Source organism: Phoenix dactylifera, unplaced genomic scaffold (genome assembly GCF_009389715.1).
Source record: "Phoenix dactylifera cultivar Barhee BC4 unplaced genomic scaffold, palm_55x_up_171113_PBpolish2nd_filt_p 000577F, whole genome shotgun sequence".
Lineage (NCBI taxonomy): Eukaryota > Viridiplantae > Streptophyta > Magnoliopsida > Arecales > Arecaceae > Phoenix > Phoenix dactylifera.
In genome coordinates this window covers 229,006-246,203 of record NW_024067979.1, presented here as the reverse complement: position 1 = coordinate 246,203, position 17,198 = coordinate 229,006, and the positions used below count along the sequence as shown (strand labels likewise).

The following is a 17,198-nucleotide window of genomic DNA, read 5'->3' as shown; positions in this document are numbered from 1 at the left end:
GCAGTGGATGTTGGTCTCCTGGCGGTATCGACAATGGACGACGCCCAAACTACCATGCAATCAGCCACGGCGCTTGGCTTTACAACTCCTTGAGAGAGAAGAAAAAAAAAAAAGTGATCCTTATGATTCAACGACAGGCGCGATTTTATCAATCTAGCAAACAATTTCATGCCGGTCACATCGGCGATGGAGCCCACGGCTAAAAGCAAATGGAGGACCATAAGCAGAAAGGAGGGGGCATGGCCTTCGGAAATGACCACCACCACGAGGACGAGTTCATAGGTGGAGCCACAAGCCAGTCGTACTGCTCCTTTTCCCTTTCCTCTTCTCTTCTTCTTCTTCTTCTTCCTTCTCTTCCTCACAGCCTTAGAATTGGAGTTCAACAACGTCCGATTCCAGTGCCATGGGCCGAACCAGCACGAGGCTACCAAGCTTCTGCTTAAACCGTGGTGCAACTCCAGTCCGAGTCCGGTCTCCACCGATAGACTCGAAGCCCGTTTCTGCCACCGTCGAGGCATGTCAGCTCCTCGAGCCTTCTGCCAATGTGGAGGAGTCCAGTGATGGAACAAAGAAGGATGTGGAGCTTGGCAGAAGGATCATGGTTGTCGTGGACTCGAGCCCCGAAGCTAAGACTGCCTTGCAGTGGACGCTCTCGCACTCGGTCGGGAGCAACGACACTATTGTTCTTCTGGACATTGTGAAGCCATCTAAGCATGGTGAGATCTAGATTTGGTTTAGATGGTCTCATAGTGAAGAAGCAGGCTAAGTGTGGAAGGTTCTGAATTCTTGTCAGGTGAACAACTTCAGAGGGAGAGAGATCCAAAGGGTTCTGAGCTCCTCTGTGCTATGAAGAGTATCTGCCAATCAAAAAGACCTGAGGTAAAACAGTTAATGTTTTTTGCTCCTTTTATATGTTGCTCAATTCAGCAGGCTAAGCTGCTAAGATAAATAAGTGGATAGAATTCTTGTTTATCAGAAGGAAATTGGCAAAATGCAATCATGCTATAGATGTAGTTTGATGAGTTAGGACCTAGCAATCCTCTACAGCTTGGATTAGAAAAGTTGGATTCTCATGGGTGTAAGACTTGAATTAAGCTATAAGCAAAGTTCTATGTTTGCATTTCGTAAACTAGTGATATAGTACCAAATAGAAATGACAGAATTTTAACATTTGGAAAAATTGATAACACCGATATTGTGTTTTGGTACATGGTTATATCTGAACCAATTGAATTTCTTGTAATTTTTTGTAAGATTAAGAGGTACAGCAGATTATAAGTACCCTTTTTTTTCTGAATAAAAAAATGATAACTCCGATATTGTGATTTGATACATGGTTATATCTGAACCAATCGAATTTCATGTAATTTTTTTGTAAGATTAAGATGGACAGCAGATTATAAGTACCCTTTTTTTCTTTTTTTTTGAAAAAAAAAAAGAAAGGCAGATCAAAAACAATTCCTCCGACATTTTTAAATCATGAGCAACTAATTGGGTAGTTGCCTTGTCTTAGTCATCATCTAATAACTAAGACAAGGCAACTACCCAATTATAAAGATGAAAATTATAGAAGAAAGGGCAAACATTCTTCATGGTGACTATCTGTGGACTCATAAAAACAATTGTGAAAAAAAGATGTTCAAACTCATTAATCTTCAGCAACAAAGCCTGAAAATTTTTGTCAGGTAGAAGTTGAATTTTCTATAGTGGAAGGGAAAGAGCGAGGGCCGGCCATCGTCGAAGAGGCCAGAAAGCAGGGAGCCTCCCTCCTTGTCATGGGGCAGAAGAAGCGATGGATCACATGGCGTCTGCTGATGATGTGGGCCGGAAGTAAGATCGGAAGCAGCATCGTAGACTACTGCGTGAAGAATGCGAGCTGCATGGCTCTGGCAGTGAGGAGAAAGAGTAGGAGAGGTGGTGGATATTTGATCACTACCAAGCGTCAGAAAGACTTCTGGCTTTTGGCTTAAGGAAGGGTGCGTGCTTCGAGTGTAATGTCTGTGAATAATAAAAGAGAAAGATGGAAGCCATAGGTTTGTTAAATCCTTATTGCTACTGGATGATAGATTCTCTTTCTTGGATAGAGGAGAATACCTTGGCTCAGTATTAAATTATAGTGGCTGCGGAGTTAAAAATAAAGTGGTCGACAATTTGGTTGTATTATGGAATGAGTTACGTGATAAGACCATTTGCTAAGTGTTTGTTTTGTTTGTGAAGCGGGGGTAATACAAGTGCCGAAAGTCCAACTATTCGGTCTTCTTTATTTGAAGATGAAGGAGTCATTGCTAGGAAAATTAAAGGCCTTTTCATCACAAATTTGTTGTGATTTATAATCATTTTTTATGATTTTCTTTGGAGGGAAAAAAAGAAAAAAAATACAATTTCGTGTTCCTGTTAAATCTTTTTAGATAATATATAATTTATTTTATTTCTTGATCATGGGAGTAAAATGTGGAGAAAAGAGGAAAATAACGAAAAAAAAAGGGAAAACCGCCGTTGCCGGGGATCGAACCCGGGTCACCCGCGTGACAGGCGGGAATACTTACCACTATACTACAACGACGTTGCCATTCGCCTCTAGAAATTAATAATATTTGAACAAAGTCAAAACACATGGGAGGAAATTGAACCCGGATGAAAACCTCCATCTTCAAGCATGGAACCTACTCTCCATGAAAGAGGGATGAAACTACTAGGCTATGGTCCGCTTGGATCAGTTCTCTCATTTATAGACAATGCCCTCCACCACCATCTTGGGATATATGATATCGATCATAAATAAACCTACTTATAACCATATCATCAGGATTTTATATACGGCAAGTACCCAGCAAAACCTGATTTAATTGAGAAGTTGTTTACATTAAGCTCTTTACAATATACATGCCACCCGAAATTACCCCGTAAGTATTGCCCAACTCACAAAGTAATGAGACCATGAGAAGAATCAAGCGAATGGTAATCTACACACTACAAGAAAATACGGTTTTGCCGACTCTTCCCCGCCGACGCTATCAAAAAGCGTCGGCGAATTTCGAGCGGAGGCCGAAATTCGACGACGCTTTGTGATAGAGTTGGGTGAAATTTAGATACGACGACGCTTTAAAGCGTCGTCGGAGGCCAAAAGGCGCCCAACTCTCCCGATCCCTCCTTTTTCACCCAGCCGCTCCATCCACGCAGCATTGCTTCCTCCGCCGAAGTTCTTCTTTTAGTCCCACACCGGAGACCCCACCCGTTCTCCCCTTTTCTTTATCTACTGCACCTTTGGGCTTCTCCGTTCTTCTTTCTGCTTCTCTTTGGCGTGGGGTGTTGGGAGGGAGAGGATGGGGATCGATCTGAACATGATCGAGGAGGAGGAGGAGGCGGCGGAGCACCCGACCTCACTCCAGCCACCGCAAACCCACCACCACCACCGGCGGCAGCCCCCTCATCCTCCGCCGCCGACAGCGGCGTCGGGCGGAGTAGTTGGAGGTTCTTCTTCTTCTGGGGCCTCGCCGCTGGTGTGCCTGGAGCTCTGGCACGCCTGCGCGGGGCCGCTGATATCCTTGCCGAGGAAGGGGAGAGTGGTGGTGTACTTGCCGCAGGGGCATCTCGAGCAGCTTGGAGATGGCGGCGGCGTTGGGCTCCTCCGTTACGATGTGCCTCCCCACGTCTTCTGCCGCGTCCTTGATGTCAAGCTTCGCGTCAGTTTCCTAAATGTCATCCACAGCTAAGACATGGAACTGAGTCTCTGCAGCAACAGCCATGGTGGCTGAGTACTCCAAAGAAGAACAAGAAGAGGGAGGGGTATGGAATAAGAGGAGGTGTGGGGTTGGGTTATAGGGGTGTTTTCTCTATATAATGGATTCCCTGGGAAAGGGAGGGAGGTAGATGTAACGAAGCCCCACCCAAATCCCACCACATGGAAAGCAAGATCCGACCAGATTTCCTCCATATCTTCCCTAAAATCCTCCTCAATTGACCCTTTAAAACTTTGAATTGGGCGTTCTTTCATAAATATCTTTTTTAGCGAAGTTTTTAAGCGTCACTAAAAATCGATCTTTTACGATGCTTCTTAAGAGTGTCGGAAAAAACTTTTTCCACTCCGGTATTGCCGATGCTTTGGTGATGCTAAAAAGCGTTGCTAAAGATCCATAAAAGCGTCGGGATAGGTCCTTTTTTCTGTAGTGACAGCACTCTAAATGAAAAAGCCCTGTTCTCTGTAAAAGAGCAAACTTTGCCACCATTTAAAGAACAAAACTCAAAGCCAAACCAGAAACTTTGTGGCAATACATATGTAAAGGTGAAGGTGATCGGTGGAGATTCATTATAGGAAGATGGATAGACAGACAGACAGATATATACACAAATAGATAGATAGATAGATAGATGAGGGATATTATTTTTCTGCTATCAGCCATCACGATGGAGTCGGCTGAAATAAGTCTTTGGATCTCTTTCAAAAAGTGCCCTCGGAATGTACTCCCCCTTCCTTCCAGGAGCCTTCATCAGTTTCGTTTTACCTCCCCTGACAGAGATCCCCACAGCAGAAGCAAAATAGCAGCACCAACAGCTATAATTTTGACTGCAGAAGCCTCATCTTTCCCTTCCTGGCTCTTCTTACTCCCAGAGATTCCCATTTTCCTCCCTCTCTAAACCGAGAAATTCGAATGCCCTCCGAATTACTTTTAAGAGAGGTTTGGCAAGTAATTTATAGAGCTAGATATAGGTGACATGAGAATCTGGTAGACACTGGAAATGGCTTGGGACGCAAGTGGCCTTAGAAAGCAAGATGCAGTAATGCTTCTCCTGCAAGCAAAGAATCCCGGAGCAGCACTCCTGGTGTGGCACTCCCGGTCCCAGGTGGATGGTGATGGAAAAGCTAAGAATCCTACGACCGTACGAGTTACTGATATTAGTGTCCATTATTTATTAGTAAAACTAAAGTGCACGAATAATGTCCTACGTACCATGGTTGGCGAGGAGAACAAAAATCTTTTGATGCGTGTATCAGAAAAAATTATATAAAATATGTATGTATATATATATATATATATATATATATATATATATATATATATATATATATATATATATATATATATATATATATATTGGCCATAACTTCCATCTATTTCGTAATTTTAAAAAAATAAAAAAATAAAAAAAAAGAATATATATGCATGAAGAGTTGAGACTTTCTGGTTCTTGCATCCTCTTTTCATCTCCATCAAATCCTTTCTTTGTTCCTTCATAAGATTTACCTATTCTAACTGTCGGTAAAATTTTCGTTTCAAATGAACATAGTAGGATTATGTCCAGGGTTGCAACATGGTTGCCTTTTTTTAAATCATATACGGAGTCCATTTATTCTGTTCTATTGGGCTTTAATTCTGGGAAACGGCTTGTAGCGTACGGAACAACGAATACGCATGGGAACCCGCTTGTGGCGTGTGGAATGATGAACTCGCATGGGGAATTGGAAGAGAAATTAATCATGGGTAGTCTTGCGGAGACTACTCGACCACCCGTAAAGAAGGACGACTCGAGGTCCGTGAAACTGGCGAATGGTCATTTACTGTACTATGGGATTGTCTAGGCCTTGCTATTTTACATGGTCATGATGAACTCCAAACTCTTAACACGACAAGCTTGCCATAGCCTGCAGAACCCAGTTGATGGGCAAAGGAGGTGATATTGAATTAGCCATCTATTTATTTTTTTTGAAAAGGAGACAACTAAGTTACTGCTATCAAAAAGTAGATGTGATAGTCATCTGTCTACTAGACTAATCAACAATGGCTTAGGTGCTTCAGGGAATGCTCCTTTTTCCGATTGAGTCAGCACCGAGTCGAGAGACGGCAAGAGAACAAGAAATTGATCATGGCGTGGGATTTTTTTCTCTGGTAATGTAAACATACCACAGCAGCATACAAACTGTTTGTAGATCTTTTTGAAGTGGTTACAGGATTAACCCCATCGGGATCCAAAGACATTTATGAGAGCGATAAGCTCGTGAGCTCGGAATGCTCCGCGCGGCAAACGGACGCCCTCGAGTTAAACGACAACCAAGCCATCGTCATAACTCCACGCCAAACGGCGACCAAATACCACTGCTCATAAGATCAGCATTACACCAACCACCGTGGTTCGCCCATCCCCACACCCCACTATTGACATGCGGGCTCTACACCTTCACTGAGAGGCCATAAACTGGGTGCATGCTCCGTGGGTGCGTGGATAGAAAAGAACACCTCATCTTGACTCCTAGTCTTCGACCTTTATCGTAAGAAAGAAAAAAAGGGAGATGCAAATGAACAATGTATTCGTAGACCTCCATTTCCTTATAATTCACCGAGCCCTTTCCCTTCCCCACAGCGAGAGCGAGAGAGGGAGAGAGAGAGATGGAGGGAGCAAGGAAGCTTTTGGTGGAGAAGGTGACAGACGTAGAGGGAGCGGAAGAAATCAAGAGGAACGTGATAGAGTTCTTGAAGGAGAAATTTGTCCAACTACTCCACCTTCTGGATGATTTCGGCCGGTTCTTCACCGAGAAGGTGGACCAGCTCTTCCCGCCGGCGACCCGGGCCGAAACTCTGCACCGGTGGGTCCACGTCGGGCTCACTGTCGTCCTCCCCGTCGCCCTCGCCGTCCTTTTCCTTTTCTACTGCTGCCGCTGCTGCTGCTGCCGCAACGGAGGTCGGGCCGCCGGCAAGATGATGAAGGCCCCTGGGAGGGGTGGCCCCCTCATGCCGAGGGCCTCCTTCGAGAGCAATCCCCAGGCTTATTTCCGAGGCCTCCATGCCGGCAAGGATCTGGTCTATTAATTAAGCTGTACGTAGTTATATAAGCCGCGTATTAAATGTTGGTATTAGCGTTGCGTGATGATTTAACTTTCGATGGTGAACCAGTTGCAGTGGTGTTGTTGTTACTGAAGAATGTTGCTGGGTTTTCCGACTTTCAGATAATATATATTACGTTGTATTCCGTTTTCTCGACTCGCATGTTCTTCTACTTTTCTTCTTTTTTCCTTTTTTGCACGAAAATATATTTTGGTTAAAAAAAAGAGCTACTTCTAGGCATTGGTTTTTTTTTAAAAAAAAGATGGATGAATTGTATGTGACGAATGTGGATATATCCAATAAAACTAAAAAAATAAAATAATTTGGAGTGCTCAGGATAACTCTTCATTACTAATCTATAAAGTATTGCCGGAGTGATTATCTACATAATCAGCCTCCCAATCTATAGCTATAGCTTCATAAGCTTTACAGAAAATATGTTTGGTTTAAAAAATTTTCTGCGATATTCGTAAAAAAAAAAGGAAAAAAAAAAGAGAAGAAGAAGAAGAAGAAGAAAGAGAGGATCCTGTTATGCGACGGCCATCATTGTTATTCATATGTGTAGGACGATAAGATAGCAGGCACGTCCCAATCCTTAGAGGCTCGCGTCGGTGAGGCGAGTCTTTCGCAAAAAGATTAAAAAGAAAGAAAAAATTAATGACAATAATATAATATTAATTAATAGAAAGTGAGACGCAGTGATGCTTCTGCAGGAAGCGAAGAATCCCAGAGCAGTACTCCCGGTCCCGCGTGGATGATGGAAATGATAAAAAATCTTGGGACCCGACGAATAAGGTGTCCACGGGGTCTGGCCTAACAAATAATTGCCATAATTTATTAGTAAAACTCGAGTGCTCCGACCAACCTTGATGGGCGACCACCCCATGTAGTCCCGGTGCCGGCCCCACCACCAAGCCCATCCTTCCGCCAATAAGCCCCTATTTGGAGGGATGTTGGAAGTAGAGCTGTCTGAAGTAAAGCTGTTATAAAAAGCTGTTTGCTGTTTGGTAACTACATTCGTAAAGTGCTGTGGTACTTTGTTTTGTGTTTGGTAAACAAACTCAGAAAGTACTTTTGTATGACAAAATTACCATAAAGGACATTGCATAGTATTATACAACAGAACATAATGAAACATAACATAAATTAATACATAAATATACGATACAGTATAATATTATTGTAATATAAAATAATATTATGTTAATATAGCATAATAGTAATATAATTATTAAAGTAAATTAATATTTGGTAATATAACATAATATTAAATTATTTAACATAACATATTAATGTATTATGATATAATGTAATATATATTATATTTATAGTATAATACAATAATAAAAGTATAAAATATTATAATTATTAGTATAAATTAATTTCTCATAATATAACATAATATTAAATTATTTAAAATAACATATTAATGTATTATAATGTAATGTAATATAATATAATATTTATAGTATAATACAATAATAAAGGTATAAAATAATATAATTATTAGTATTAATTAATTTTTCATAATATAACATAATATTAAATTATTTAAAATAACATATTAATGTATTATAATGTAATGTAATATAATATAATATTTATAGTATAATACAATAATAAAGGTATAAAATATTATAATTATTAGTATAAATTAATTTCTCATAATATAACATAATATTAAATTATTTAAAATAACATATTAATGTATTATAATGTAATGTAATATAATATAATATTTATAGTATAATACAATAATAAAGGTATAAAATATTATAATTATTAGTATAAATTAATTTTTCATAATATAACATAATATTAAATTATTTAAAATAACATATTAATGTATTATAATGTAATGTAATATAATATAATATTTATAGTATAATACAATAATAAAGGTATAAAATATTATAATTATTAGTATAAATTAATTTTTCATAATATAACATAATATTAAATTATTTAACATAACATATTAATGTATTATGATATAACGTATTATAATATTATATTTATAGTAGGTGATAACGTATTATGGTATCTCTCTAACAATTTTTCTAGTTAGGTGATAAAATTGATTAAATGATTACTAGATGTTTAGACGAGAATCACATAGATGAAAAATTATTTAACATATTCTACGTGCGTACTTTAATAAGGCTTGGAATATACTTCATATAGCCTGGCACACAGTTTAGCCTTTCTAACACACAATTAAGGATTGAACACAATTAATCTAGCATGGTATACATATATCTTAGCACATAGTTAATCAAGGATTGCACATAGTTAATATCCATCCTCTCTAACTTTACCTTGTTCATACTTTTTTACATTGTTGACGTAGTAGCAACAAAAATACAACGAACATTCATGTTTGGTCAAATACAAAACAAAACAACATGTGGAATTGCACTGCACTCAGAAGTCAACGAGCTATAAGTTGAGAAGCAATATGATCACGCAGAATATCCATCTCACGGTTACCCAATATTTGGCTTTGCTCTGCACTCAGTTCTTCCTGTGGTTCATTAATCTCTAAACAATCAGAAGGAAGTAGATCCTCATTATCATCATAAGGCTAGAACTCCAAATCTTTGATTGCATGATTTCTAATAAAATTATGAATAGCCATGGAAGCCACCACAATTTGGACTTGTTTATGATAAGAAAAGTTGGGTATGGTACTCAACATTCTCCATCTACTTTTCCAGCATCCGAATGTCCTCTCAATAGTGCATCTCAGGGAGGAATGTGCATGATTAAAGATTTCATGCATACCCCTTGGTTGACTTCCACGTCGAAAATCTGGTAAATGATATCTCTCCCCTTTGTAAGGCCCCATATATCCCAACATGTGAGGATATCCTGCATCCACCAAATAATATTTACCTGCATATATATATATATATGAGTTAGTATTTTAATATATTTAATGAAAGTTAAAAAAGTATACTTGCGATCATAATATATTTAATTAATATGCATACGTCTATATTATAATATATTTAATTAAAATGCATACCTCTAGGTGGGTGTGGAAATTGGAGCTCTTTTCTGTGTATAGCATCTAAAAAAGTACGAGTATCATGAGCAGTACCTTTCCATCCAGCACAAACAAAAGTGAAACGCATATCAAAATCACAATAAGCCATAACATTTTGTGTAGGAATCCCTTTTCGGCCAATATATGGTACTTGTTTGGATGGAGAAATTTTCACTGGTATATGGGTGCCATCAATTGCTCAAATGCAGTCCTTAAAATAAGGCCACCAACGATGATCATTGCGGATTTTACTTGGAATATTTTTGAACTCTTTATCCAGCGGGCTAATAATATCCTTGGACATCCTTAAAACAGCATTTAAAACATGGGTGAAATATCTACTAACTGTTTCTCTGGAATGTTGAAATCTTTCTTGAACCATCCTATTCCCAAACCCATGTCCTAGAATCATCAAAAACATAGATACCAGCTCCTCAACAGGAATATATCTAGAAGCCTTTAAACCATATTTGATTTTCAATTCCATGCACAGATTAATAAATACATGTTTTTCCATTCAAAATTGTTGTTGGCATCTATATGGATTGCCATATAAAATTTCTGATACAAACTTGTATCCGGTTTGATAAGAGGTCCTACAAGGCTCCTTTTCAATATATTTTGTGTAATATTCAGTAACCATACCAACAGTTGCAGTTAGTAGAATATTATAATTATCATCATCAACTATCTCATCTTCACTGGAATAATTTTCCTCAGAACTATTGTCAATGCTGCCCATACCTGTAGAAAACATATTATGCAAAAAATAAAACATCTGTAGCAAATAAAACAAATGATATATAAACATATAATGCAAATACATATAATATCACAAAATCATAACATCTATAATATCCATAAAATCAATAGCATCCACGATACATTATCCAAGAGATACCACAAATACATATAGTCCATCATCATTCTATAATAGAAGTTCATAATTAAAACTACAAAACATATTGCTATAATAGTACGTCAACAACTACTTATGTAAGTTTGACATTCGCTTGAGCCATTCAATTCGAAGATTGGTATCTCGGAGTGCCATAAACATCTCTCGATGTTCTCTTTTAAGGAGCACCTCAGCAGCAATCAAAAGCAGTTCAGGTTGTACTACCATCTCAGGCATCATATGCACTTCGTCCATCACCTCATCGATACTACGTCCAGGTTTATCAATCATCTTGGATGGCACTGTACTTTTCTTCTCCACTGCATCAATAAGACGACTCAATTACTGAGATAGTTGTGCAGCACCCTCAACCTTCTTGCATTTCTTATCATGCAAAGTAGAGCTAACTCTTTTCTTTCCTCTCTCTTGGATAGCATCAGATGCAAGAGTAAGGTTAACATTAAAATTATCAGTGGGAACATCATCAATTTTATATGCAATCATATGATGGTCCTCATCTGAGTCACCTAAGCCCTCAAATGTATCATTATTAACCCCATCCAACCTCTCATATACTTCAATTGTGTCCTCAACATCCTCCTGCACCAGTAAAGCTGGTGCCCAGGCCCCCTCCCCAGTGGCACTAGTACCTCTAAATAACCTATCCAATTTTATGGCATGTTGTAGACCACGTTCTCGAAACTTAGCTACATCAGGAATCTCCTGCAAGTTAACAATATATAGTTGTCAATAGTAGTTTATAGGTTAGTATAAAAAATCTTACAAATATTAAACTAGTGGCACGTGTACCTGCAATTTTTTTTCCCACCATGCATCTGGTGCATCTATTGTATTTCTAACAGGATCCCATCCAAGCCCTGTTTCCTTTCCCACCAATTTCATCCAAATGCTCCAATTTGCTTTCAGGTTATCCCACTTATTTGTAAATTTTTTGTAGTCATATTGATTTCCAATCTTCTCATTGAATTTCTTAATTATATTGGCCCACCTTAACCTATTGAAATGTGTTCCTGGGCAATTACCAGCTTCAACTTCACCAATACATATATCGATAAACTCCTCTATCAATTTTTCATTCCAAATGGCCTTCCTCTTCTTCTCATCTTGGGTTGATGGACCAGCAAGGGTATGTTGGCTCTTCTTAGACATTTGTTCTTCTTACAATGCAACAACAAAGACATGAAACATTTTGTCAATCATAAGTCATGATTTCATCCATATGAATAAAACACCTTGTAAAGCATATTAGAAAAACAATGAGATATTAGACAAGGCATGCAATAAGAGGCAATTATTTGATAGAACTATAAGCATTTTCACCAGCTTGCACAGTTCTTAAATGGATCACAGGCTTTACTGGTTTCGTCTATGTTCTTGACCATTTTTAGGCTAGTCTTAGAAGACCCATGTACTCTTTATTGTATACTTTCTCTGTATTTGGTCAAGCTAGTCTTCTTAATAGAACTCTATGTCTAATGAATGTCAATTATTTGATAGAATCAAGGATTTGATGGATGGCTATTATGATAGTAAATAAAGAAATTGCCATTACCATGTATAAACTTACTCTTCCCATTCCTAACTAGGTAGCAGCATTTTTGCCATGATCTCAGGAAAAATTTGCCTACGTACCATGATCTCCTTTCTTTTTAAATTTCAACTTCCAGATCTTGTAGGACTCTCTTTCTATTGGAAATAAGATCAGATTAATAGGAACATTTATTACCTTATTTATCTCCAGTATCTCGATTTTATATTGTAAATCCATTAGCACCTACAGGTTCTTTCCTTTTAGCTCTTAGAACATGCTCATATGATTCTGTAATAAATATGAAAATTGATTATTTCTAAAGGAATAAAAGTAATAGCGCACTGAGATTTCTCTTAAAAAAATTGTGAGATTGTTTGGAAATTCCCAATGCTCGGATCATGAAGACTAAAGTTTGAATCATGTAATGGTTACGTTGTATGCACATTATTTGTCAGATTAATAAGGTCCAGGGGGCATGTATCGTAATTACGATCGAGATGAAGGAGAGGGATGGCATCAGTAAACTATTTCACTAAATTAGAAAATATTATATTTCACTTTATATTCTTTCGCTCAATTAGTGATATTAATAGATCCCCACAACAAATCAAATCAGTGAATCAATCTCTAACAGCAGCAAATAGGGGGAGGCCCTCAGTTAGATCTACCGTATGGGGAGGGATTTATCCTGCTGAGTTGAGGCAGTTGTTAGAGACCTAGCTCCAAAAAAAAAGGGAAAAAAAAGGTTTTTGTAAAAGAAACCAAAGGCAGGAAAATAACGTTTGCTCTAAAATTCATTTTGTTTATAAATTGCATGAAGCCATACATTGTGCTGCATTATGTAAACCTGTGCCTAACTGCACTTTGTTGCTTGCACTAACTACGCTCAGGCCAACAAGAACTAGCCACCAACATTATTCTTCATTGGATCTCTAGGGAACCAGTGGGGGATTTAAATGCAGTACCTCCTGTACTGCAAGGAGGTATTCTAAGAGGATTTTGAGGTGCCCACATCGTGAGAATTTTAATAATATGAAAAAACATAAGATTCATATTCTACCCCACACTATTCAGCCAATTTATAATAAACAAATCTTTATGAATGCATTGCATGTTTGATGGGTACAATATGACCAACCCAAGCCATGTACATGTTATATAAAACCAGCCAGAACTTTTCTATGTTGGGCTGCTGTATAAAAACTCAAAACATATTACATTGTCAAGTTCCCAATATTAGCCAAATACGATGTTGAGTACCCAATATCTTCTTGGCAATATTGGAAGTATTAGTAACAATAGTATGCAACACTAAAATGACAATAAGGTGTAAGATCTTTTAATTAAAACATGCTTCAATATTCATCAAATGTCCATTCTTGGAATCACTAGCAGTGAATTTTGTTGAAGAATGACAATGTAAGTAGTAATTTGGACTTTAAGTCAAAAGTATAAGCATAAAATATTTTGGCTAATTAAGGATAAAAGGAGTATTCTTACTTCTTAAAACTTCAAAGTGCAATGGAGATTGCAAATTTCTGAGCCACTAGGTGATAGTACCTGACAGAGAATGATCCAATCATAAGTTAGAAGGCAACAATAATATTACCAAACTCCATTAAAATTCTAAATACAAATCTATCTTTCTCTCTGTAACAGAGAGAGGAAAAACTTAATCCACCCGAACCAGAGAGAGGAAAAATTTGGTCCACCCGAACCACAGAGGGAAATCTCTCTCTCTGTAACAGAGATTTCTCTCTCTGTAACAGAGAGGGAAAAGAGCTTGCCGTCCACCAGAACTCCCTCCCTGCAACAGAGAGAGGATCTCGCGGTCCACCGTGGACCGCGAGATCATTAAGCGTACAGAGAGAGGATCTCTCTGTGTTATAGAGAGAGATCCTCTCTCTCTGTAACAGAGAGAGATCCTCTCTCTCTGTAAAGGGAGGCACCGTGGACCGCGGTGGTGCGGTCCACGGTGTCGCGGCTTGAGCATGGACGGAGGATCTCTCTCTGTAACAGAGAGAGATCCTCCCTCTGTAACAGACGATCATGGTCACCCGTGGACCGCGAGAGAGGAGGCATCATGGACCGCAGTGCTGCGGTCCACGGTGTCGCGGCTACAGCCTGGACCGCGATTCCGTGGTCCAGGGGTGGTTCTTCGTGGTCCATGCTCGAGGAGGACGGGCCGCAAGGTTGATGATTAAAAAAAAAAATAATACATTGATTTTGGAAGGTACGGAGAAGGATTAAATTTTTTTATTCTAAAATGTGGTTCAAGAGATGCATAAAAAATTGAAAAGAAAAATATCTTTTCTTACGGAAAGGAGTCTGACGGCTAGGGTTCTTGGCTCCAGCAGATTTTTAGGTTTATAAAGGGACAAGCTATGTAATTATTATATTTTAATGTGGGCATTTTTGTCAAAAATAGAGCTTTCCGAAAAGGCTGAAACAGCTTCCTCCCAAAAGCTCCAAATTGGAGCTTCCTCCCAAAAGCTATTTACAGCTTCCCGCAAAAGCTGAAACAGCTTTTTGAAAAATTTACCAAACACAGTTTTTCATCTAAAAGTACTTTTGGAGGGCCAGAAAGTGCTTTCTGGCCCTCCAAAAGCTCCCCCAAACAGGGCCTAAGTCATCTACTCATCTCATCGTGTGCTCGTTTGAATCCAAATAATAATAATAATAATAAATTAAATAATTTAGTTTTGTTTTAATAGAGTTTTTAAAGAAAAAATATTTTTATAGAAGTAAAATTTTTATATTTTATTAAAAAATTATGATGGATATAAAAAAGCTGTTTTTTTACCGATTGCAAATTAGAATGATTTTTTTTTCTAAAACAATTTTTAAACCATTAAAATCAATAAATAATATTTTTTTAATTAAAAGTATAATATATATTTCACATAATTTTTTTTGAAAAAGTAAATACTCAATATAAGCTAATGTTATTTTTTCAGAATCAACTAAATATGTCAAAATTATTTTACTAGTATTCTATATCTAAAATTAATTTTTTTAAAAAATATTTTGATGAGAATTTTTTTTTTTGTGTGTACTAAACAAGTCGTACATATAAATGGCCCGTTTGTGTGTATTGAGTTGTGCAATCAAAAATGATGCGTCCAAATCATTTTTAAGTCTCATGAATTTGAGACATGAATAAGCTGTATTTGCCTGCAGAAATATTATTTTTGTTTTTGTTTTTATTTATTTATTGATTTATTTTTTTATTTAGGGTGTGGGTAAATATTTTGGTAACTCTCACTTTTTTTTTTTTTTTTTTAAGAGTGTTACCTGCTGAGAAACCACTGGGTGGATTGTAATCTATGGGCCATCCAAATGTACTATATCGTCGCCCGCCAAATAAAGAGAGTTTGCAAAGACCCCTTTGTTTTGCAACGATGTGGTAGGTTTGGATGGTCTAAAGAATGTAATCTTTTCCCTTTCTCACCGGCTACGCCAATAACACTCTAATAAAATAACAAAGAACGTTTCCAAGTTACTAACCCAAACAAAGAGAGTTGGTTGAAAATGATGTTATCAGTTCATTATAGACCTTTAAAGGATGAGATGCACTTAGTGATCAAGCTCAAGCCTCATTATTTGGGTTCTGAAATGGACCAATTAAATCAAAACTAATTTTTTTAAAAAAAATCAAGAGGAGTCACAAAAAACAAAGCTGATATAAAAGTGGTGATCTACTTCTTATAAAATTTTAGCTTTTTAAAATTTATTTTTATTAGTTATATTTATTTTAGAAAAATGAGCTTTATAAAAACTAGAAGAGGAATCTAATTCGAGTTGTGAAAAGACGGACTTTACCTTTATAAATAGAAGTTATGTAGCTCAATTTTATGATTATCAATAGAAGAAAAGGAGATGTCAATCCTAGATTCGAAATTTTTTCATCTTTTTTCTAAATTTTTTTAGAGAGATTCGAGTTAAGTGGATCGAAAAAAATCTTCTGAAGAAATTATTTTTCTTTCCCTCTACCCTTTTAGGTCTTAAACAGCTGGCTTTTTAATTAGAAACCAGTTTAATATCATGGTTCAGGAGTTGCCTCATAGGGCTCGTTTGGTTCGCGGGAAATATTTTTCCTCCTAAGAATATGATTCCTGGGAATCAGATTTCTAGGAAGAGGATACCTAGGAAAGTACTTTTGGCATGTTTGGTTAACCATGGGAAAGTGACAAATTTCCAAAGTGCTTTTGTTTGGTTGACCATCCACTTTCCTAGGAAAGTTATGTATAATTCCTATTATGCCCTTAATAAAAATTAGGTCTTTAATGCCTCTTTAATGCTTCTTTAATGCTGAAGGGTCTTTTGGGGAAAAAATAAAAAAGGAGTGATTCCCACCTCATGAGAAAGTAACTTTCCCATGTTTCTCATGGGAAAGACTTTCTCATGAAATGTGGAAATTATATTCCCATGGGAATACAACTTTCCCATCTCTCTTCTTTGAAAACTCCAACCAAATAAGAGGCATTTCATTACTTTTCCGTTGACCACACTTTCTCCCCTCTTTTTCCTGCGAACCAAACGAGCCCATAAATTCTAGTCTACTCCCAAACCTCCTCTCTTAAAACAGCTGGGCTTTTAATTGGAAACCAGTTTAATGCCGTGGTTTCAGAGACAGCCCACAGATTTAAAATAACATTGGCTTCACATGGGCTTAATCATGACATCATTATTTTAAACAATCACTTCTTGTGAGCACAGTATTGGTAGTATTCTAATGACGCAGCACTAACCATAATTAAGGATGAGAGGCATGCATCTATTGAATTTAATATACTCGAAGCAAAGGAAAAGCCTTTGTGAGGCTCAGGCCGGACGCGGTGCAATAAGGGTCTCCCTCCACTTTGTTGACAAAATGCCTCC

The 17,198-nt window shown here is 37.5% G+C and overlaps 3 protein-coding genes and 1 non-coding gene across 4 annotated transcripts; 2 read left to right on the top strand and 2 right to left on the bottom strand.

Moving 5' to 3' along the window:
- Window positions 1–34: 34 nt before the first annotated feature.
- Window positions 35–2,160, top strand: LOC120106604. The gene is made up of 3 exons (XM_039119577.1): window positions 35–716; window positions 794–879; window positions 1,686–2,160. Exons 1-3 carry the CDS (start codon window positions 404–406, stop codon window positions 1,968–1,970), a joined length of 684 nt encoding a protein of 227 aa, XP_038975505.1. The 5' UTR covers window positions 35–403; the 3' UTR covers window positions 1,971–2,160.
- A 331-nt stretch (window positions 2,161–2,491) lies between these two features.
- TRNAD-GUC lies at window positions 2,492–2,563 on the bottom strand. The gene has a single exon. It is a non-coding gene; the product is annotated as a tRNA-Asp (tRNA).
- Window positions 2,564–6,280: 3,717 nt separating this feature from the next.
- On the top strand, window positions 6,281–6,974 carry LOC120106603. Its single transcript, XM_039119576.1, has one exon. The coding sequence runs from the start codon at window positions 6,384–6,386 to the stop codon at window positions 6,801–6,803; it is 420 nt and encodes a 139-aa protein (XP_038975504.1). The 5' UTR covers window positions 6,281–6,383; the 3' UTR covers window positions 6,804–6,974.
- Window positions 6,975–10,554: 3,580 nt separating this feature from the next.
- On the bottom strand, window positions 10,555–11,935 carry LOC120106593 (uncharacterized protein At2g29880-like). The gene is made up of 4 exons (XM_039119562.1): window positions 11,576–11,935; window positions 11,131–11,488; window positions 10,955–11,085; window positions 10,555–10,611 (listed from the first exon to the last, which is right to left on the bottom strand). Exons 1-4 carry the CDS (start codon window positions 11,933–11,935, stop codon window positions 10,555–10,557), a joined length of 906 nt encoding a protein of 301 aa, XP_038975490.1.
- Between the last annotated feature and the right edge of the window lie 5,263 nt (window positions 11,936–17,198).

What these genes read in the sequence shown, in the direction of transcription:
- LOC120106593 (XM_039119562.1), bottom strand. Translation starts at nt 11,935, where the DNA reads ATGTCTAAGAAGAGCCAACATACCCTTGCTGGTCCATCAACCCAAGAT. An exon ending in GGTGGGAAAAAAAATTGCAG is followed by an intron (nt 11,489 to 11,575) that starts GTACACGTGCCA and finishes GTTAACTTGCAG; the next exon opens with GAGATTCCTGATGTAGCTAA. An exon ending in TGCTTTTGATTGCTGCTGAG is followed by an intron (nt 10,612 to 10,954) that starts GTGCTCCTTAAA and finishes TGTTTTCTACAG; the next exon opens with GTATGGGCAGCATTGACAAT.
- LOC120106604 (XM_039119577.1), top strand. Translation starts at nt 404, where the DNA reads ATGGGCCGAACCAGCACGAGGCTACCAAGCTTCTGCTTAAACCGTGGT. An exon ending in TGTGAAGCCATCTAAGCATG is followed by an intron (nt 717 to 793) that starts GTGAGATCTAGA and finishes AATTCTTGTCAG; the next exon opens with GTGAACAACTTCAGAGGGAG. An exon ending in GCCAATCAAAAAGACCTGAG is followed by an intron (nt 880 to 1,685) that starts GTAAAACAGTTA and finishes AATTTTTGTCAG; the next exon opens with GTAGAAGTTGAATTTTCTAT.
- LOC120106603 (XM_039119576.1), top strand. Translation starts at nt 6,384, where the DNA reads ATGGAGGGAGCAAGGAAGCTTTTGGTGGAGAAGGTGACAGACGTAGAG.